Here is a 24,023-nt window from a genome sequence, read left to right on the forward strand (position 1 = left end):
AGCACATGGTACTGGGTACAGTTACAAGCAGGTAGATTCCCTGGAAGGAATACAGGGACAGAATGGATTTCTCTTCCAAGTTCTTGAATGGACAAAAATCTGACTCAGCCGTGACCACTGGCATATCAGGGTTTCCTGGTACACAAGACAGTGGAGAGGATGTAGGGGGAAGGAGGGAGGCACGTTAAGCTAGGGCTGAAATGGCTAGAATTTGTATTTGTTTAACATCCAATCTACTGATATATAGCTTGTTAAGCATCAACATCTACCACCACTCTGTGACCAAGATGACCTTAATGGTCCTTCCAGATTGACAAAACTTCAGACAGGCTTCTTCCTGACCCTGGACACCTGACCTTCCTTTTCATATAGCATTTACTTTAGAAAACTTGTGGTTGTACATTCTTTCTCTGCTCCCTTTGAAATATAAACCTCTTAAAAACATTCTTACCAGTTTTACAACCCAGAAATGTCTTCCTCAAGGACCTGGGAGCCAGCCTTTAATATGTAATCATCAAGAGAGAGAGCATCAGTATCTCCTAGTCTCTGTGGGAGGATGGGAGCCTAACTTTGATATGGATGTCAATTAGCAAACACAAATGGCCTAATCACAAAGGAAGAATACTTGCAAATTCAGAAATAACTCAATGTGCTTGACACATTCCACTGATCAATCTCTCCCCTAAAGATACATCCTCCCCTTTTTTAAACATTAATTTTTATTGGAGTATAGTTGATTTTACAATGTTGTGTTAGTTTCTGCTGTACAGCAAAGTGAATCAGTTATACACATACATGTATCCACTCTTTTTTTAGATTCTTTTCCCATATAGGTCATTACAGAGTATTGAGTGGAGTTCCCTGTGCTATACAGAGGGTCTTTATTAGTTATCTATTTAATATACAGTACTGTTGAGCTCACCTCAGTGCTTCAGAACCCTCCACACAGTGTGACTCACCTCCTTGTTCTCACTTTCCACCGGGTAATTACTGTAGCAACAACACACAACGCATGCACAGACACACACATACACATGTCCTAAGGTTAAATATTTTCAGACACAGTAAAGTCAAAATTAGAGGTTTCATATTGATGACCCTCAGGCCAGAATATGTATGCAAAACATATAGACACAGTCTGTCCTTAAATTTTGAGCAGACATTTGGAATTTTGGAGTTTTCAAATAAAAATCCAGATTTTAAGCTTCTCTTAAAAAACCAGAAGAACTAGCAAAATTGGGCTGGCTTTCCCACATGGCAGCAACAGGCTGGAGCTGAGTCAGCCTCACCCCACTGAGATGGAGCCCTCTCCTCAGTTGGCCACCTTCTCCTCCACTCAGTAACATCCACACATGCACTTACGCTGGGACTGCTACCACTTCATTGCATTGCCTGCCTGCCTCAGTAGGTATTCGAGTTCGGTCTGAATATATCTATAAAGAGTAGATTTCCTTTCCTAACTGACCCTTAATTTGTAAGTCTCAAACCACAGTGATATTAGTATTTCATATCATTATGCAAAATAATGTTTGGTTTTGTTCATTCATCAGTTTTCCATTTGCCTTTGTTCATTTAATAATCAACAGAGATTTAACTCTAGGTGTCAGACACTGGAAATTGTACCATTTGAAACTTTATAAGAAACAGGCTTATCATGAACCACAGATATCTTAATAATGGATGCTGCTGTAACTTAAGAGAGAATCAGTGAACCTTGGATGTTACTGCTTCTGAGGGACTTATTAAGTCTTTTGAGGAGGCTCCATCTACCTCACTAGCTCTGTGTTGTGAGGATAGTTTCACCTTTCCAGGCCTAATTGCATTAATATGACAGTGCAAAATGGTTTCAAAGAAGGAAAGTGGACTATTCACAGGTGTTTTAGGTTCTTCCCTTGGGAACTAAAATGTATTTTCTTTTTATGTGTTTGGAATTTTGCACTATGAAGTCACATGTTAGTATATTAGTATCTGACCGAAGAAAAAGGTCCGAATAAAAGAAAAAGAGTTGAGAACAGAAGCTTACAACTAAATGCTTTTCACTGGTGTTTACTGAGTGCCTGTTGCATACCGGGCTACATGATGAGTAAAATAGCATCTTTGTCTTGTGGAAGCTCCAGATTAACATAAATGAAATATGTCAAGGGCTAAATGTCAATGCAGTCACAGCTGCCCAAAAAAGGAAAGATGTATGTATACAACATTGTGAAAGAATTTGAACCATACTTGCTAGAAAAAATAAATAAGTGGATGATGGAGAACTACAAAGAAAAGTGAAAATCAATTACATATGTTTTAGAAATATTCCGCATTCTTATGGGATTGAATAAACACTGTAGGGTGCATTAAATAATATGGCCGATTTCCTAATGAATACCAGCACTTGCATGTTCACCTGCATGTCATTATCTGTGACGTGGTTGAAGTGATGCCTCTGCCCAGTTTCTCCTCCGTGAAAAAGCCTCTGCTCATACTTGGCCTGAATTGGGATAGGGCTGCTCCCATGAGCTCTTTCACTATCCTCTGGAAATTTCTAATCATATACTTACCATTTTGAGTTTTCTTTTTTCACTTTTAAAAAATCTGCTTTTTTTCTTATTATATGTTAAATGCAGAAAAGCACAAGCAAAAAGGAGAAAAAATTTAAATTACCTGAAAATTCACCACCCACAAGTAATAAACACTACTGGAATTTCAGAGTCTTTTGTCTATGCATGTCTAGACATCTTTTAAACTGGAATGGATTATATAGTTCATATATATCTTTAATATTTTATAAAGTGAATATCTCTTTATTCTATTAAATACTTTCCTGTAACTTACTTTTAATAGCTATATAGTATTCCATTGTATTGAAATACCAACATGTATTTAACCATTCATTATTGGCCTACAATTCTTTTTTTTGGCCTACCTTTTTTTTGTTTGTTTTGCTATCATAAATAACCTGTGAGGGAAATTATTGTACCTTTGCATATGTCTGTGCAATTTTTTGGTACAAAGTTTTAGAAGAGAAATTGTCAGAGCATATAGTTATTGTTAAGGCCATCCATACTGTATAAAGACTGTCAATTTACACTTACCATAAATGTAAAATAGTTTGTTATCTTCATAAATATATTATATATAAAAACTTTTGCCAATTTGACATTGAATATGATATTTCATATTTTCACTTTGTATTTCTTTGATTACTGGGCAAAATTAAACCATACCCAGGCACTTAATAAATATTTGTTAAATGAGAGCATTCTTATCCAACAGGCTGCCATTGTTAAAATATTTTTCAAATTAATTAAAAAATTTCTTTCAAACTGGGGAATACTGGAGATAAGTTAAGTGCCTGACACAGTTGGTGATAAAAAAAATAAAACCTATTAGTATACGTCTCTAAAGAAGTTTCTTCAGAGCCTGAGTGCAACATTTTCATTATAGTATTTTTAGAAGGAAAAAAAAAATCTACATTCATTTAACAAAATGATTCTGGCTGAATCAGTTGAACAAATTTAATTTGTTTACTTTTATATTTACTGTTTACTCAACGTTATAAAATCTAAGCTTATGCCATAAAATAATTTTTTAAAAACCATGTTTAAATACAATTTGGTAAGACTCTTTGGAGACAGAATGGTTTTATCATGTAAAGAAGGTACTCCTTCATGTGCTCCTTTGTTATCTATAATCTGGGAGACATTTGGTAACAGTGAATGAATCCATCTTTTTTCTATGTGCTAAGGAATGATGTGTGATAGAAATTTATCAGATGTTTATTAAATATTTGGATTAATGTTTAGTTAAATAAGTGAAACTAATGAACCACTGTATGAGATATTGTTAGTTTTTCTTTGCATCTCACACTCTACTTCAAGGAACCACTCCTCTCCCTTCCCTTGTGGTTCTGGGGAGCTGTCAGTCACGGCACCTTGAAAGCAACACACCACAGTAATTGGGAGCATGGGTTCTGGGGCACCTGCATTTTAATCTTGAGTTTGCTATTTACTAGGTATGGGGCTGGAGCAGGTTACCTAAGCTTTCAGTATACCTCACTTTCCTTATCTATCAAATGGGGAAACTAGTAACTACTTAAGTGTGTTGTGTGAATGAAATGATTTGATACATATAAGAGGCTTAGAATGATGGCTGTATATAGTAAATGCTTAGTCACCATTACCTATTATTGTTAGATTATTAATAGTATTTTCCAGTGGCCACTATCATTTGGCCCAGGCTTAGACATTCCTAAATTCCATCTGCGGTGGCTGTGATTTTTCCAGGAAGAACATGACCTTGGCAGAACCATTCAGAACCCTTTTAGGTATTCAACATTGGGAAAAATAAATTCTGTTTTCTCTGAGGTTACAGGGCCTGGAATGTATAAGTCTAGGCTGGTTTGTGGTTCTCTTGCTCAGGAACATGGAGGAAATTTGTCTGCAACGGGAAAGAATGAAACCATCACGAAGATGCTGACCTTTGAGAAGGAAAGATGACGTGTTTGAGAAAGAGAGATTGTATATTTTTGTTTAGCTGGACTTTCAGTTAGAGATACCATTAATTCCCTTTCTACCTATGCTAGTATATGTTGGGTCATTGTGACTCAAGGAAGCTGACTGGTACAACCGGTGAGGATGTGATTCCTATTTAGCTTTTAGTTGCAGTAATAAAGAATACTTTGATGGGGAGCCTTGTTCAAAACAAACAAACAAACAACAACAAAAACCAAGGCCCAAGAGAGAAAGCTGTGAAGGTTTCTCACAGCTCTTCACATGCTTGTATTCTACCATGTACCTGAATTTGTTGCTTGAGGATGCTTGTGACTGACCACAAAGAAAGCCTTAACACCCAGGAAGCCAGATTAAATCTGCTTTCTGTTTTGCTGGCACTGACAGTTGGGATCAACTGAGCAAAAGCATTCCCTAATGCCTTTTTAGGAGGGTAAGTATAATATCCAGAAAAGTGCACAAAGTGCTATGAACATTCACGTACATGTCCTTTGGTGAACACAGCATGTATTTCTGCTGAGTATACACATAGGAATCAAATGGCTGGGTGTGAGGTATGCATATGTTTGGCTTCTGTTGCTATCACTGACAGTTTCCTAAGTTGGCTGTGTCAGTCCTAATGATTATGATTTAGAAAACTCACGTGGATGTGATTTCTGCAGGAAAACTAACTCTGTAGCTCCACATACTTACTCCCTATATTTACCCACATAATTTATTTTCATAGCGACACTATTATTTAAGTGCAGTACAGGAGAGGTAGGAGAACAACATTCAAACCTAGAGTGGGCTTCTATGTTGATGATTACTCTTCCCTTCTCAGAAATTAGCAATAACTATTTAAGTCATCTTACATTCGCTTCCATAGCAAGTAGGTTTCATTAAACTTTGCTCTTTTCAACTATTTTAATCAAACTTTTAGAACCCATCACTGGTGACTACTTTCACTAAAAGAAATTAAGAAGAGAGTTTTAAAAATATTGTGTGTTCTCTGCAGTATTTTTCAGGAGAGAAAAATATTCAAGGAAAGAAACATAACCAGGGATTTCTATTTTATTTCATACTAGGTTTTTTTATTTTTCTTTAATAAATTTATTTATTTATTTATTGCTTGCCTTGGGTCTCCTCTGCTGCACGGGGGCTCCCCCTAGCCGCGGAGAGCGGGGGGCCACTCCCCACCGGGGCGTACAGGCCTCTCATGCAGTGACCTCTCTTGTGGAGCACAGGCTTTAGGTGTGTAGGCCCCAGCAGCTGCAGCACGTGGGCTCAGCAGTGGTGGCTCGCGGGCTCCAGAGCTCAGGCCCAGCAGCATAGCACACCGGCCCAGCTGCCCCACGGCACGTGGTATCCTCCTGGGGCAGGGCTTGAACCCATGTCGCCTGCATTGACAGGTGGACCCCCAACCATTGTGCCACCAGGGAAGTCCCCATACTAGATTTATTTTATTTTATTTTACTTATTTTGGAACTCAGGCACCAGGAACAGATTTAATCACACTCCTCAATTCATGGCACACTTTCATCATCAGTCCATGCAAGGCTGCTTTCTTATTTTATTAATTCCCTTTTATTCACATTTCATACTCCTGTTCCCCTTTCCCTACACAAGCAAACCATCTAATTTATTATGTGTGGTTCCATATAAGAATATATTCTTATAATATATTCTTAAAACTCTAATTTGAAAAGATACATGCACACTAGTGGTCATAGCAGCACTATTTATAATAGTTAAGATGTGGAAGCAACCCAAGTGCTCATCAACAGATGGTTGGCTTAAGAAGATGTGATATATATGTATGTATCATATATATATACACACACACATATATATATATACATACACACACATATATACATACACAATGGAATATTAGCCATAAAAAATGAAATACTGCCATTTGTAGCAATGTAGATGGACCTAGAGAATATTATGCTTAGTGAAATGTCAGACAAAGACAAATCTATATGATATGACTTATATGTGGAATCTAAAAAATAATACAAATGAATGTATATACAAAATAGAAACAGACTCACAGACATAGAAAGCAAACTAATGGTTACAAAAAGGGAGGGGGAAAGGGAGAGAGATTAGGAGTATGGGATAGGGAGTATGGGACAGATAAAACTATTATACATACAATAGATAAGCAATAAGAATTTACTGTATAGCACAGGGAATTATACCCAACATCTCATAATAACCTATACTGGAACATAATCTGCAAAAAACCGGCATCACTATGCTGTACACCTGAAACTAACTACCACAATATTGTAACTTAATGATACGTCAATTAAAAACTGAGCAAAACATGAAAGTCTCTAGCAACAAAAAAATATATTAACATGTATATATGAATGTATTCTTGCATTCTTACATTGTGGTTCTGTGTGTGGATTTTCATTCTCATAAACAATATTGTGTTATAGTTCTCACTCCTTTTCTCATTTCTGACAACGTTTCTAAAAGTGCCTAAGTCACCTCTTCTCTCCAACCCCTTAATCACAGAGAGCCAAGGGTCAGTTCTTGGTCTACTTTTCTTCTCATCATGTCCTTGGTGATGTCACCTAGATCATGGCTTTAATATCACCTACAATAATAAACACTCATATATATAATATATGTATACAAAGTCATTACATATGTGTATGTATAATCTATGCACATACACATAAATATATGCTCACATATATATACATACACATACACACATATATAATATATGTACATAGGAGTGTGTTTATGCATATATACATCTGCATGTATATATGTTTATAGGAGTATATATATGTACATAGGAGTACATACATGTGTTACATATAGAAAGAAGTAATATATGTATACATGTGTGTACATATATATACATATACACACATATATATACACAGAGACACATATTTATGATAGATAATATATATCTTCAATCCAGAGTTCTCTCTCAAATTTTAGACTCCTATTTCTTAAAAAAAAATCCCTGCTCTAAAAAATACCTCCTTGCTCCACCTCCAGCCTTCCCTATCTCAGTAAATGACAGCCCCATGTTTACAGCTGCTTAGACCAAAAGTCTTAGTCATCTCTTACAGATTGAATTGTATCCCCTCCACATTAATATGTTGAATTCCTAATCCCTAGTATCTTAGAATTTGACCTTATTGGGAAATAAGGTCATTGTGGATGTAATTAGTTAAGATGAGATTATTAAGGGTGGGCCCCAATCCAATGTGACTGATGTCCTTATAAAAAGGGAAATTTGAACACAGACATGCACACTGGACAGCGCCATGTAAACATCAAGATAGCCATCTACAAACCAAGGAGAGAGGCCTGAACCGTATCCTTCCCTTACACTGAAGGAACCAACCCCACCAACACCGTGATCTTGGACCTTTTAGCCTCCAGAACTGTTGGACAACAAATTTCTGTTTTTTAAGCCACCAGTGTGTGGTACTTTGTTACAGCAGACCTAGCCAACTAATACGATATTCTTGACTCTTCTCTTTCTCTCACACTCCACACGTACTCTGTTAGGAAGTCCAGCTGACTATCACTTCAGAATCTATCCAGAATCTGACCACTTCTCACCACTTCCACAGTTACTACCCAAGTCCAAGTCACTGTCATCTCTTGCCTGGATTATTGTGATAGCTTCCTAACTGGTCTCTGTGCTTTCACTTCAACCTCTAAGTTTCCTCTCAACACAGCAGCATCTAGAATGGTCTTTTGAAAGCCCAAGTCAGTGTCCTTCCTCAGTTCAAATACCTGGCAAGTCTTCCTATTTACTCAATAAAACAAAAGCCTTGGAGGGACCCTCAGGACCCCATGTAATCTGCCTCCTTCCCTAATTGCCTCCCTGACATCACTTCCTACTACTCTTCCTCTTACCAACTCTGCTCCAGCTACACTGGCTTCCTTGCTGTTCTTTCAACACACAAGCTCTTGCCTTTGGGTTTTTTGCACTGGCTATTTTCCTAGCCTGGAACACTCCTTCTGCAGCTATTGTATGGCTTTCCCACCTCCTTTAAATCTTTCTCACATATCCTCCTGATGAGTCAATAAGTGGATAAAAAGGTATCAACTAAAATGCTCCAAAGAGAACCACGTTAGTTCCATGTTCATGTCAGAGCTCTCTAAAATATGATCTTGGTTCTTTCAAAATCTCAAAGAAGAAAATAGGGGTAGGATTAAGAGTTTTAATGGAAAGGATAAATCTACAAGTATGTGAGAAAGTGCCAATTAGGAGGGCAGTGATTCCTGGTTATGCTTTTCCTTTACCCTCTGCTCTGTTTGTGTGTAACTCCCAGGCTTCTCATGTTGATATTGCCTTTGGGTAGCCACTTTTCCTACAGATTCATGTATCTCCAATTGTGTTCAGCAGTGGGTTATGGAATTATGTAGGAAGCTAGGCATGGAATGATCACAGCTATGCTTGGAAGAAAGGCTGGGCTGCGGCCAATCACAGGTTGAAACCCAGGAACACTAACTCTGAACACGGAGTGGGAAAAGGAGTCAGGTGAAGAGTGGGTAGTTTGGGCCAAGGTACAGATTTATATGTTCAGATTTAAGTAAAACCAGAGGGCAAGAGAGCTTACAATAGTTTCTCTTTCTCTGCTCCCCTGTTCTTCATTTCCAACCTAAGTACTTTCACTAGGCTTACTTTTTGCCCTATGCCTAAACACCCTCATGCTGTCCCTTTCTCCCATTCACCAGATTAACTTTCACGTATCCTTTGAGGTTCTGCTCAGTCACAACCTTCTCTAGGAACCCCCTGCTGACCTCTCCTTTCCCCTAACCCAAGCTGGGTTAAGGTCCCTTCTTCCACTTCCACTAAGCACTATCTGTGTATTTGATGGTCTGCTTATTTGTGTGCTCTCTACCCCACTGTGAGCTCCTTGATGGCCAGGATGGTGCCTTATTTATCTGTATCTGTATCCTTAGTGCATAATAAATACCTGGCACATACTAGGATTTTGATCAATGTTTCGTGAATGACTGAATGAATGAAACTGCAGCCAATTTCAGGGTATGGCTAGCCAGGTTCTTCAAGTGGAAGCTCAGGAGGCTTGTTAGGTATCTGGGAAGTTTACAATTTGCTAGAGCAACATCTGATGACCTTTTCTTGGTAAGAGTTGAGTCTGACATTCCTTTGGATTTACAGAGAGAAAAGAGCCTAAGAAACACAAAATACTAAAATGAAAGTATGTTTTCATCAATTATTTTTCAGTTACTACACAAGTCAACAGAAATGAAAAGGGACAGCATCCCAGAAATGTTCAAGTGATTGGAATACTCAATACAGTAATAATGGTTTATCAATAGTTCCTATACTATTAAATCTCTTTGGGACACATGAATCTTAAAGGTAGACTGTGTAAACTACAAACTGGAAGATTCTAAGGTCATTTCAGTTCTCTCTAGGCTACATAAATTCCAGCCTCCCTTTCAGAGAGGCAAAGATCATGGAAGGTCTTACTTATTCACACCTGGGGTCTGTGGTGGAGGTGGGAGAAAGCCACAGAGGCACATCCAGGAATGACTGTATTAGCCAAATGCAACAGAAATTGCATAAGCAGAGCAATCTCTCTCTCTCTCTCCTTCTCCCTCCCTCTCCCTCCTTGCCCTCCGCCCCCCCCTTCATGCAGCAGAAGGCAGTGGGATGGTGAAAGGAGCCCCAAACTGAAGTTAAGAGACCTAGGATCTAGTCCTTGCTATGCCACTAAGCACTTGTACAACCATGGACAGTTACTTGGTTTTTCTGCTTCAGTTCTCTCTTCTGTAGAATGGCTCAGTTAGGCTAGATGATCTCTGAGATCTTATTCAGCTTTAGGATTTTGTGTTTCTATATGACAACTAACCGAGATAGCTAAAGAAGGAGAAAGAATGGGGGAAAGAATAATGAATTTTATTTTGGAAAAGCTGAATTTGAGGTTCCTGTGACACATCTGGTTGTCAATAACAAGAACGACTTGAAAGTGGAAGTCTCGTCCTTGGAGCAGGGCTGGGAGTGGAGGTACAGATTTGGTAGTTTATCGGTAGGGGGTAATTGGAGCAATAAGATTTATGTGACCAGTTAAATCAGTTGCAAATAAACAGATTATGTGCCAAAATGAACTGGTAACAGCTAAGTTCAAAATTATAATTCATTTATATTTATTTGATTACATTTTCCCTTATTTTATATTTTAATGGGTAGTAATAATTGCTACCATTTTTTGGGTATTGACTATGAACTAGGTGTTGCGGTAAGTGCTTTACATTTATTACCTCATTTAATATTTATAAATAATTATATGAGGTGGTATCATTATTCCCATTTTTGAGATGTGGAAACTGAACACTGATGTGTTGGTAAACATCTAACAACTGGAGAGGAAAAGGCAAATCCCTGAGTTACAGTGGTTGCTGACTTCCATGGTGTAAATTCTCTCACCATGGCCTATTTCAAGCTAACAACAAGAGGTCACTAAACAGGGAGATGGGAAGAAATGTGCATCATGTAATACTATCACCATACAGATATAATAAACATACATACCTTCAAGAGCATAGATAATGGTAACACGTATAAAATAATTAGGAAGTCATGAGTTTGGGGTGTTCACTGCATTTGTTAATATAGTTCATTAAATTTTAAGTTTATTTGATTTAGTCTTTTAACTGGCTGTGTTTAACAACTGGCTTGCATAGCTTCTAAAACTTTAACAATCTCCTCTTGCCAGTTAGTACAAGCTGGCTCCACACACCACTGAAAATGATGCTAAGACAGGGTAAGTAACTTGCCCAAGTTCACACAGAAAATGTCTGGGCCAAGATTAGAACCTGATCCATGTAATTCTGAAGACCAGACTCTTAACCACTAGACTATCATTTGTAAAACTATAAAGTGCTATATACTGCATAGGGTAAAAAAGTTATTACTGCATTTTGTATTTGAAAAAAATGTTATGTGGTCCTAAGCGTCATCAATAAGGAGGGGTTCTAGTGGAAAAGCAGTCACGAATCAGGAAAGTCACAATGCAGTTTCTGTTTTTCTGGGTTAGTTCTTGTGCCTCAGTTTCCCTGCTGGTTAAAGGAAGGCTTTATGTCCTTTTTGAATCACACTTCAACCCATGTTGGAAAAAAATAGAAGAATTAACGAAAAAATTTTTGTTTCTTTTAGATAGGACTCATATAAATTTAAGTGGTTGTTATAATTATTAGTTTGAATATAATTTTATACAAGCCACATTGAAAATCAAAAATAAAGAAATACAACAAACACCTATTGTTTAGCATCCATAGATTAATATAATCTCTTCGTAGCTGAAATGTATAAGGATGTTTACTACATTAAGTAGTAAAAAATAAAACACCTGGCAACAATTTTTAGATCTTGAGGAATCAGATGACAAAATGATGAGTCTAAGGGGACTAAGATCATATTTCCCCCTCCCAAAAAAAGTTTGAAAAAAATTTCAATGCTTTCTGAAAAACCATACTTATTTTAGTTTCTTCTCTGTTCCCTACCCTAGGAAATGACTTACACACAGAATTTCATGAACTGCTCATAAAACTCTACTTAGGTCTTTGGACCTGGGTGAAGCCTGTGGTTAGGGTTGTAGCTTTAAAGCTACCATCTAGCTCAATAAATCTAGACCAACCAAGTAGCTCTGTGGATTAATGTGTTGTAAGAAGAAAGTATCATAACTGTGATTCTCTTGGTTAAAAAGCAGGTAAGGCTCCATTATAATACAGGGGAAGCTGTAAGTAATTCAGCCAGTGGATGAGGAAGAGAACAACATAGTATACTCTAGACAAGAATGGTAAAGTTTAGGTAGGGTCAGCCTGCTTCTGCAGATCGTAGCTCTGAGTCATCGTGCAGTGAGCACATGCAGAGTTGTCACGCATGCTTGCCCTCCTAGCATCTGCAGGCTTCACTAATCTTGTGTTCTAGTTCCTTATTCACGTTGGAAAATGAAACTTTTTTTTTTTCATGTTTGGCCGTTCAGTGTTTCTAGATAAATCCGGCAATCTTTAACAAATGGCCACATTGACTATGCTCCCCGCCCCCTCCACTTTGGAACTACTAATTCTAATTTTCATTCTACAAACAACTTATTTGACAACTACTCGGTCTATTAACAAGCCGTTGTTGCATCATACTTTGTGCCAAGCATGGTGTTGTATTGTAAAGGACGTGATGGATAAGATGCTTTTCGTGTTCCTTGGCTGGGATATTAGACATGTACATGGGGGATTCTTATACCAGGCAGAAGATGCAAAATGCAAAGTGAGGGCTCTGATCGTTGGTGCTCTGAGGTGTAAGAGAAAGAGACAGCTCTACCTGAAGCTTCTTTCAGGGCTACCTGGGAGAAGTGCATTAGTGAACATAGAGGAGGGGGTGGCCATGAAGAATTTATAGACTGGAAAGTACAGGATCATCCAAAGAGAGATTGGCAGGGCTAATAATTAGGCTTCCCTTCCTGCCGCCACAGAGGACACAATATTTGAAAGCCTGTCAAGGCTCTTAACACAGATCCTGGGAAGTGTTGCTATTGAAGCTTGTGGCACATTTGAATGCAATAAAACAGAATGTTCCATAATGTTTTGGGAGAAATCTTTGTCTTTCTCTCCAATAATGCATTATACTTGCTAAGCCAGGCTTCTTTGAGGTCACTAAGAGGTTGTGAAGAATATATGGATATGACTAAAGTCATTACATTATCCATTAGTCATTGGTTACAGTGCTGGTTAGAATGAGAGAAACAGCTGGAAGTGGTACAGGAACACAGCCTGGGCCAAGTCTTCCTAAGATGGATATTTCTAGCTGGCATAGAGGGTCTGCCCCTACAAGTATTTCTTTTCTGTGTTGTTGAGCTAACTGATTCAGAAATAATGTTGCAAAGAAGGAGTGGAAAGTGGGAGCTTGGTAAGATGTTCTCTTCACTGAGGTAAGTCTCTTCCTTCTTTTTACCACCTTGGAGTGTCAAGGAGGGATCTGAGTTAGACCTTGATGCTCAGCACTTTGGTCTTCATTTCATATGGCTCAATGAGAGCTCATTTCCTTCTCAGACAGCTCTGTCCTATTGTGCTGAGACCCACCCAGAGGCAGATGGAGAGAATTTCCCTGTGATCACCGAGGCTTCTCTGCCCCCATTAGCAGCAGTAGCTGTCTGCTGGGACTTGAGACTGGAACACCACTGGTATGGCCAACTTCCCCAAGCTCCTAACCAATAGGAGCTTAACCAGAAAATAGCAGAGTGGCAGTGCTCCAGTTGGTGTCCAAATTGAAGCCAAAGTCACCTCAAAACTAAACAAAAAGAGATCAGATCCCAAGTTTTGTAAGAATCCTATACAGAAAATGCACAGATATCAGATGTGGAGAAACCTGGTATTTTAACATGGTAAACTATTTTGCTTTTTCTCTTAGGAATCTTTAATTTCAGGCTTATATCACCATTATTTCAGGGAAGAGAAAGGACAACTAATAGTTCGTTGGCCTAAAAGATTCTGGCAGGAATATTTGAGTCATGAAATATTAGCCAAGCATCTTTTTGGATATTCTAAAATAAACTGTGCACAGAACTAAGCATTTCATGCCAGGACAAAACTAAAAAGCTTTTCTCAGAGGTCTCCCTGCCCCTGCTTTCTGGATACAATCTTACTGGTGGATAGCGCCCAGGTTTGGGCTGCATTGCAAGGAACCACTCAGCTGGGGCTGCTTACTGCTATCATTTTCTCCCGCTTGTTCAGGAAATACTGTCATGAACATGTTTCCAAGATAGCAAGAGAGAAAACGTTTTTTGCTTGTTTTGGGGAAGCCATTATTGGAGATACTAGCGTTAGAGGAATAGACTAGGGCTGAGATAAGGGGAGAAATTTAGAAATGTTGTGAAAAACAACTGTTCCCATCCCTGGAGTTGTGAGTCACAACAGGGAGAAATGGTCTCCAGCCTTGGCTCTGCCATCGATGGTGTGACTCAAAAACATTCGTTCATTCAGTCAATGATTACGGAGCACCCACTCTGTGTGTGGCACTATGTCCAGCACGGGGACACACAGTGAGGAATAGATAAGGAATCTGTTCTCAAATCACACAATTTCTCTAAATACCATTTCTTTATGTTTACAATGTGAGGGATGCACTAGAATGATCTCTCAAGGCCCTCTATCTCTAGTTTTTGAATCTTTGCTTTTCTGTGGGCTCACAATATGCTCAGAACAGTAACAGGAAAACTGGTACTCAAAACACGTCAGATACTATGCTAACGAACCACTTTTATATACATTACTCTATCTGTTTTCTCAAGAATCTCCTAAAATAAGTATTATACCCATTTTATAGATGAGAAAACTAAGCATCAGAGAGGTTGAGTTGCCTTTCATTGTAAGTGAGAAAAAGGCAGAGCCAGACTCAAACCAGCTCTGCTGACTTCAAGCCCAGCCTTCTTTCCCCCTCCCCTATTCTCCAGATTTATGAGGTTAATTCATCTCCCCTGGACTTTTCTCTGGGAGTATTTATGGAAAAGTTATCCAAGAATTCATGGCTGTACAATAGGAAATATCTGATTTTTGCCTTATGGGTCTTCCATTAGTTTTTCCTCCCTCTTTACCTACTCAGCTTTTCTTATTCATCCCAAGGGTTATCTTGCCATTTCATCTAAATCCAGTGCTCCCACTGCTTTGCTTTTGCTTGTGCTTTACCTTCAACTTGGAATCATTTTCAATCTTGTCTGTAGCCAAATTCTGTACTCTTTCCTAGACTTTGTCTTTCTCTTAAATTTAATTCATTCATCCCCTAATAGTTATCCAACACAGTAAGAACTTAAAAAAATAGTATAAGATCATCTCTTTAGGGAAAATAAGACATGCATAGATTATAGGAAAGTTATAGGCTAAAATAGCTATAGATCTGTCAGGGAAAGTGGAGGAAGGTAGCAGAATAGGGCTGGAGTCACTGGAACCTGAGGAATAGTTAAGGCCTGATTAGATGAAAAGAGAAAAAGGCAGGGAAAGGTAACAAGGTCAGACAAAGAGCAGAGAGGTCCACTGAGTATTGAAGAAGTTGGATATCTTTCTGGCTGGAATGACTAGGTTTAAAGAACTCTGGAAGCTGGGATGGAACAGTTGAACTGGATGTTACTGAAGAATGTTAATCAGAAGGAGTACTGGATTGAGAGTTTGCACATCTGTGTTCTTGTTCTATCAGTTTGTAATCTGGAGAAAATTGATCAAGAGACCCGAGTCTCCATTTCCTCATCTCCTGGGGCTACCTCAGTCTACAGGAGAAGTCCCAGCTCCTTAGAATAGCCTGTATCTTCTTCTACCATTCCCACCTCCAGCCATTTTGCAGTATGTCTTTATGTGTGAGGAGTTATGAGCTGAGACCTTTCACAACATGGTATAATCACATGTACTCTGTGAGAACTCTCACAGTGCTAAAAAACATGATTTCTCCCAAAGCTACACAAGTTAAATAATAAAAATTAAGCTAAACAACTTAAATAATAAAATTCAGACTACCCAAGTTAAATACTACTCATACACATGCATTAAAAATGGAATTTTTGATTGGGAGTTTAGGATTAGCAGATGCAAACTATCCATCCTACATATATATATAGGATGGATAAACAACAAGGTCCTACTGTATAGCACAGGGAACTATATACAATATCCTGTGATAAACCATAATGGAAGTGAATATGAAAAGAATCTATCATCTATCTATATCTGAATCACTGTGCTGTACAACAGAAATTAACACAACATTGTAAATCAACTATACTTCAATAATATATTTTTAAAAATGGAATTTTTCCCCTACCAACTTCATAATTTAACTTTAGGACATTAAATTTCCTTAACTAAATATATGAGACTTTCTGTTTTAACTTGAAAATGTGAGGCAACAATACGGTCTTAGGGTTTCTTTTTAGTTGTGGTATGATTCAGACAGTTAGTGGTACCAGATAGGGTGGATGGTCTCAAAGATGCTGATCTGGATAAAAATGTGGCCAGGCAAGCTCAGATGATCAGCCAGGACAAAGCAGGCAAGAGCATTAACCATGAGTCTTAGGAAAAGTCAATGTCCAAAGTCTTCAAGGAAACTGTGATGTTAATTTTAGTATGTCAACTTGAATGGGACATGGGGGGCTCAGTTTTTTGGATAAACATTATTCTAGGTTTGTCTGTGAGGGTGTTTCTGCACAAGCTCAATATTTAAATTGGTAGACTGAGGAGAACAGATTGATTTCCCCATTGTGGGTGCGTCTCATTCAATCTGTTGAGGGCCTGAATAGAATAAAAAGGCTGAGAGAGGGAAAATACACTCTCTTTGCCTAACTGTTTTCAAGCTAGGACATCAGTCTCCTGCCTTCAGACTTGGACTCAGATTGGAACAATACCTTCAGTTCTCCTGGGTCTCCAGCTTACCAACTGCAGCTCTTGGCACTTTTCAGCCTCTATTGTTGTGTGAGCCAATTTCTTATAATAACTCTATGTATCTATATATCTATGTATGTATGTATGTATGTATGTATCTATCTATCTATCTTTCTACCTCCTATTAGATCTGTTTCTTGGGGAACCCTGACTAACACAGTTGTATTAGCATCCAGATCCTAATGGGTGGTTGTGAGGATTATTAGACCAGTATGTGAAAATTGCCTAAAACAGTATCTGGTACACAATACTCATTACTTAAATGGTAGCTATTATAAACACTCCTGGGCTCATGGAGCTCAACATGGCCTCTTATGGAATATTTTGTATCTTCTGATCAGCTACTTTTTCTTTCAGTCCATAACTAAGAAAAGGGAAGAGGAATTCTAATGTTTTCCTGAGCTTTACCAAAAAGTCTTTAAAATCACCTAACAAGATACTTTTAGGCCAAGTATCATCCAGTGGCTTGGCTTTGCAATAAGTTAAAAGGACCATGTCCTGGAGCAGAAGTCCTTAGTAGATACTCACTTTCAGTATACATTAGGTATCATTAGTTATGTGCTGCAAGCCTACTGTGTGAGGAAGAGGACTCAATTTTCTTCTTCTTTCCTTTTATATAATTTTTTTTCTGATTACAGAAGAATTATATGCTCATTAAACTAAATTTTAAAAACATAAAAGTAATATAAAAGAAAATAAAAATCATCATAATCCTAGCATCCAAAGATAACAAACAATATTTTGAAATGTGTCTTTCTAGTTTTTTGTCTATTTGTGACACATACTTTTTTAAAAAAACATTGAGATCATAATATATACAGGTGCTATTCCTCATTCTCCCTGTCATGCTATTGTGAGTATGACTCTGTGGGAAAGTCCCCCCAGTGTTTGTTTCTGGATAGAGTCTCAGTTTCCCATTACTGAATCAGAACATCATCTGATTTCCCATGTATGACCATTTGTTAGGAAATGGAACCTAAATAACACATTATTTTAAGGTAATTCATTAAGTAGGCAAATATATTTGATCTTTTGATCAATAATTATTTTGAATACTCTCTACCACTGCTGCTTCTATTCACTTAATGTGAATAATAATAATTGAAAGAAATCAGTATACAAAGCTATAGTTATCAAAACAGTGTGGTACTGGCATAAGGATAGCCATATAGAATTGAAAGTCCAGAAATAAAACTATACTATTATGGCCAATTGATTTTCGATACAGGTGCCAAAACCATACAGTTGGGGGAAGAATATTCTCTTCAACAGCTGGTGCTGGATGACTGGATACATGCATGCAAAAAAATGAAGTTGGATCTCTACTTCACACCATATACAAAAATCAACTGAGAATGGGCCAATGACCTAAATATAAGAGCTAAAATGATAAAATTTAGAAGAAAACACTGAGGGTAAATCTATGTGACCTTGGATTTGGCAATGGATTATTAGATATGACATCAAAGCATAAGCAACAAAAGAAAAAAACAGAGAAATTGGATTCCATCAAAATTAAAAACTTGTGCATCAAAGGGCATTATTAAAAAGTGAAAAGACAACCTAAAAAATGGGGAAAATACTTGCAAGTCATATATCTAAGGGTCTAGAATCCAGAATATATAAGAAACTCTTACTACTCAACAAAATGACAAATGACCCAATTAAAAAATAGTCAAAGGACATGAACAGACATTTCCCTAAAGGAGACATTCAAATGACTAATAGGTTCATGAAAAGATGCTCAATCTCATTAGTCATTAGGGAGATGCAAATCAAAATCACAATGAGTTACCACCTCAAACTCATTAGGAAATTTTTTGAAAAAGGAAAACAGGGAAAAATAAAAGATAAATATTGGCAAAGATGTGGGGAAATTGGAACCCTTGTAGACTGCTGATGAGAATGTAAAATATTAGTGCAGCCACTGTAGAAAATATTTTGGTGGTTCCTTAAAAAGTCACACATAGAATTACCATATGATCTGGCAAACTCACTCCTAGGTATACACCCAAAATAACTTAAAACTGGTATTCAAACAAATAGATGTACATGTATGTTCACAGCAGCACTATTCAAAATATCCAAAAGATCTATCAACAGATAAGTGGATAAACAAAATGTGGTATATCCATAAAATAGAATATTATTCAGCCATAAAAATGAATAAGGTACTGATACATACCACATTGTGGATGAACTTCAAAAACATTAAGGAGAGTGAAAGAAACTAGACACAAAAAGACCACATATTGTATATTTCCACTTACATGAAATATTTAGAATAGGTAAATCCACAGAGATAGAAAGCAGATTAGTGATTGCCAGGGGCTGAGTGAGTATGGGAAGCAACAGCTTAATACATACAAGGTTTCCTTTTAGGGTGATAAAAATGCTTTGAAACTACATAGAAGTTGTGGTTGTACAAAATTATGAATGGTTAAATGACTTTTTAAAGTAACTAATTTTACATTATATGAATTTTACCTCAATAAAAAATGGAATAACAAGTTAACTAGACTTACTGTGGTGATCATTTCACAAAACATACATATAAAAATTAAAATAAAGAAGTCAAGATTAGATTGTTTCCTTTTTATGTCTGCAATATTTTATGGTTTTAATTTTAAAACATAGTAGCAAAACCATGACATACCTTTGGTTATTACTATCTTAAGGTTTTATTAGAGATCATGCTAATGGGTTCTCCCATCATTTTCACCAACTGTGTACAATTCAGATTTCAGTCCAAGGCTTCAGGAATATTGCAAACAGCTGCAGTGGGATTATGCATCTGACTATCAACGACATGCCGACTCTAACAGACAACTGTGTAAAAGTAGGTAGTTGGAAACTACATTTTCTTCTCAATCCCATTTGGTAGGCACATTTTCTAGTGGCTTGAGTTATTGAAAAATATGAATGGGCTTTTCGTTTTAGTTGATTTTTAATATAAGAAAATTATTAGAAAACTTACACACACACACACATTTGAATGTTTGAATCCTTAAATACCCTAAGAAACTTCGTTTCACAGTTAGAATATTTTTATTTCAATGATATTGTTGCTGAAGCATAAACTTTGTCTAGTTCTACATATCAAGCTTCTAAACGTAGTGATTTTTTCAGCATTCCATTTTCTCATGTTCTCCCACATTTTTGTAACATCATTTATTTGATTCCTATGCATTACTCAAATGTAAGTGTACTAAAATATATTGAAAAAAGTTCCCATTTTCTTTGAGATTGGGACAGTTTAATAGTTAATGTGTCTGTTTCTGAAAATATTGAGAGGAAAAAATAACCTCATTCTTTCATAAGCTTGTTCTCTATACTCTGGTTAATCTTCTTCCTTTTTTTTTCTTCTAAAGGCTTTAGTTGAAAAATGCCATTGTATTACATCAGTAGTTTTCATTGGTGCACCACATATTTCCGATTGTACTTTCAAAGCTCTTTCTACTTGTGACCTCAGAAAGATCCGATTTGAAGGTCTGTGATATTAAAAAATGGTTTAGCATTAATTCTTACTTTTAATCTTGTGGCAATTCAAATACAATACTTTTTTTCTTTTTTAAACAGGAAATAAAAGGATTACCGATGCATGCCTCAAATTTATAGACAAGAATTATCCAAATATCAGTCACATTTACATGGTGGACTGCAAGGGACTAACAGATGGTAGCCTCAAGTCACTCTCACCTTTGAAGCAACTTAGTGTGTTGAATCTGGCAAACTGTGTAAGGTAATGAGTTATTCAGTCAATAAACATTGATTATCTAGAACGTTCCAGGTTTCCTCAAGATGCTCATTGGTTAGTAGAGTAAACATGAAAGTCAGGAGTCCAAGTAAAGTGCAGAGTTCTGTGGTAAAACAAAGGAGGGGCACCCAACCCAGACTGATTATATGAGGGCATGGGGAGATTGTCAGGGAATGCTCAGGATACATGGGTCACAGGCCCTTGTAAGATTAAATGAATTCACCGGAACACTTAAGAGCTACCTTTCCTAGTGAAGGTTCTCGCAGCTAGTTCCCAAATGGACTTTATGACTTGCTTATAGAGAACCAGTCTTCCTGAAGTGTTTCCTCTTGGGTACTAGTTAGATTCTGCCTCTGTGAGGATGTGGATTTGCTCACAGATGGACAGATGGCAAGTTCTTACTGAAACGCTTTTTGTCTTTTTTTTTTTAAGCGGACGGGGCAGTGGGTGGTGAGCCGACCTTGCCTGCCACACTTTATTTATTATTATTATTATATATATTTTAAATTTATTATTGTTTTTTGGCTGCATTGGGTCTTCATTGCTGTGTGCCGGCTTTCTCTAGTTGCAGAGAATGGGGGCTACTCTTCGTTGTGGTGTGTGGGCTTCTCATTGCTGTGGCTTCTCTTGTTGCAGAGCATAGGCTCTAGGTGCATGGGCTTCAGCGGTTGTGGCATGTAGGCTCGGTAGTTGTGACTCACGGGCTTAGTTGCTCTGTGGCATGTGGGATCTTCCTGGACCAGGGCTCAAACCCATGTCCCCTGCATTGGCAGGCAGCTTCTTAACCACTGCGCCACCAGGGAAGCCCCTGAAACCCTTTCTTTAGCTGGGTTACAAATGGGCTTCCATCCTGGTATTCTCAGGTGGGCAAGGATCAAATTCTTGCTAAAATTTCTTCCCCAATGGATATCTTAGCCTCTTGCCTGTGTAAATTTCTTATAATATTACAGGGCCAGATGATAACAAAATAGTGTGTGATCTACAATGAATTGGTTAATATTTGGGAAAACATAAGACAAGTCAGAGTAATAAGCTAAGCTACACAAAATCTTAACCCATGTTCCCTATTATTAAAATGGAGAAACACCATGGGTTGGGGAGGGGAAGTAAAGATAGGGTTTGAAATGGGAAAAATCTGGATTAGGAAATGAGGCCTCCAGTTAACAGCCAGCAAGGAATTGAGGCCTCCTGCCAACAGCCATGTGAGTGAACTTAGAAGCAGAGCCTCCACCCTCAGTCAGTCCTTCAGATGACTAAAGCCCCAGCTGGCATTTTGACTGCAAGCTCATGAGCAAGCTGGCACCATGATGCAAGCACAGTACATGTGCATGTGTGTGTGTGTGTGTGTGTGTGCACGCGCGCGCATAACAGCTAATCCTATTTGTATTAACATATAAAATAAAATTGAATTGCATTCATATATTTCACTCAGGCTTCTGCAGGTTAACTAATTTTAAAAACAAATGAAGGGACTTCCCTCATGGTGCAGTGGTTAAGAATCTGCCTGCCAGTGCAGGAGACACAGGTTGTATCCCTGGTCCAGGAAGATCACACACGCCACAGAGCAACTAAGCCTGTGCGCCACAACTACTGAGCCTGTGCTGCAGAGCCTGTGAACCACAACTACTGAGCCCACGGGCTACAACCACTAAGGCCGCTCGCCTAGAGCCAGTGCTGCACAACAAGAGAAGCCACTGCAATGAGAAGCCTCACACCACAACGAGAGTAGCCCCTGCTTACCACAACTAAAGAAAGTCCATGTGCAGCAACAAAGACCTAACCCAGCCAATAAATAAATAAACACTAAATAAATTTTAAAAAATAAATAAATGGAGGTTTTTCTGCTTCCAGCAGCATAGTTGACAAAACACTTCAAAGGACTCCTTGCTACAAACAATTTAGATCCTTGATGAAATGTACTTTCAATACATTGCTGAGCCCATAAAGAGTAAGAGAAATATCCAATATCCAGTATCATGATTCTTTACCACCCTCTCAATGAGCAGACTCTGAGATGAACAGCGAATAGCAAGCAAACTTAAAAGGCAGAGCTGCTATAAGCACAAATGTTCACTTCAACATTGGGATTGGGAGAATCCATTTTAGCAAGACTCAAGACAGGAAAGCAGGATGAGACTTTTGCAGTGTCTGGACCTCTTCAAGGGGGACAAAGTGGTCTCAGGTAGATAGTACCCAGGCCTCTGGAAGAAGTTAGCTCAAAGCTTTTCTGAAGGAAAACATCTTCTCTTTAGGCGTCCAGGATATCCATAGGTTAGGATCAAATAAATAGGTGCTCACAATTATGTACAAAGATATGAGTCACCATGAAGCAAAATAAGTTTGAACTTCCAGTAAGTCATATATTAGAATTATCAGTCATAGAATATTAAGTAACTATGTATGAAATGTTTGAAGAAATATATAATGGAACCAGAAATATGAGCAGGCAACAAAATATGATAAAAATAACTAGACTTACTTCAAAAACTAATGTTTAGATATAAAAAATATAATATAGATATTGAAATAAAGAAAATGGATTGCTAATCAGCAGATTAGAACTCATTGAAGAGAGAAGTACAAAGTTGGATGAAAACTGAAGAAATGACAGCAGAGTGAAAAAATAAAAAGAAAAGTGTGATAGAGTATGACAAAAGATAGAGAAGGTTTAATATCCAAGTTTTAGATTAGATTTAAAAAATTCATCTATAAGAGATACACCTAAAACAGGAATTTTGAGAGTCAAAGTATGTATTTTTCTCAACTACATATCAATCCTTCAAAAAATGGACTGTGTAAGAAGTTTTAAAGCAAGTTCTCACAACTCTCATAGTATTGATATCAACAAACTATATTCTCTCACTACAATGCAATTAAATTAGGAATCAGTAATAAAAAGATACACTAAAAAATATATACGATTTAAAATGAAAACTCCAGGGCATCAGAATCACCTGAAGAGCTGAATAAAACTACATATGCCCAAGCCTTACCCCAGAGCTATTGAATCTGAATATATAGGGATGGAACACCAGCTTATATATTTTTTAAAAAACAACATGGGTGCTTCTGATGCATGGCCAGGTTTAGGACTAACTATATTAACCCATTAACTTGAACCATTACCTGAAAAATCCCTTTCTATTGACTTTCATGGCTCCTGGATTATCATATAAATTTATATATATATATATTAACATATACACATACATATATACACAGATACACATAGCAGTATACATATGTGTGTGTGTATATATAAATGTCTGTTTTCAGACTATCCTGTTTCATTCATCTGTCTTCTATCTAATCTTGCACAGTACTTTATCTGTAAAATGGGGAAA

The 24,023-nt window shown here is 37.5% G+C and overlaps 1 protein-coding gene across 1 annotated transcript in view; it reads left to right on the plus strand.

The window, feature by feature from the left end:
* FBXL13 (F-box and leucine rich repeat protein 13) overlaps positions 1-24,023 on the plus strand; it is a 171,375-nt gene that overhangs the window by 96,295 nt on the left and 51,057 nt on the right. Inside the window, exons 14-16 of the mRNA XM_057732585.1 lie at positions 19,663-19,761; positions 20,294-20,411; positions 20,502-20,664. Of these exons, the coding sequence (XP_057588568.1) occupies positions 19,663-19,761; positions 20,294-20,411; positions 20,502-20,664 (380 nt within the window). The remainder of the gene's footprint in view (positions 1-19,662; positions 19,762-20,293; positions 20,412-20,501; positions 20,665-24,023) is intronic.

The sequence above is a fragment of the Hippopotamus amphibius genome, chromosome 4 (genome assembly GCF_030028045.1).
Source record: "Hippopotamus amphibius kiboko isolate mHipAmp2 chromosome 4, mHipAmp2.hap2, whole genome shotgun sequence".
Classification (NCBI taxonomy): domain Eukaryota; kingdom Metazoa; phylum Chordata; class Mammalia; order Artiodactyla; family Hippopotamidae; genus Hippopotamus; species Hippopotamus amphibius.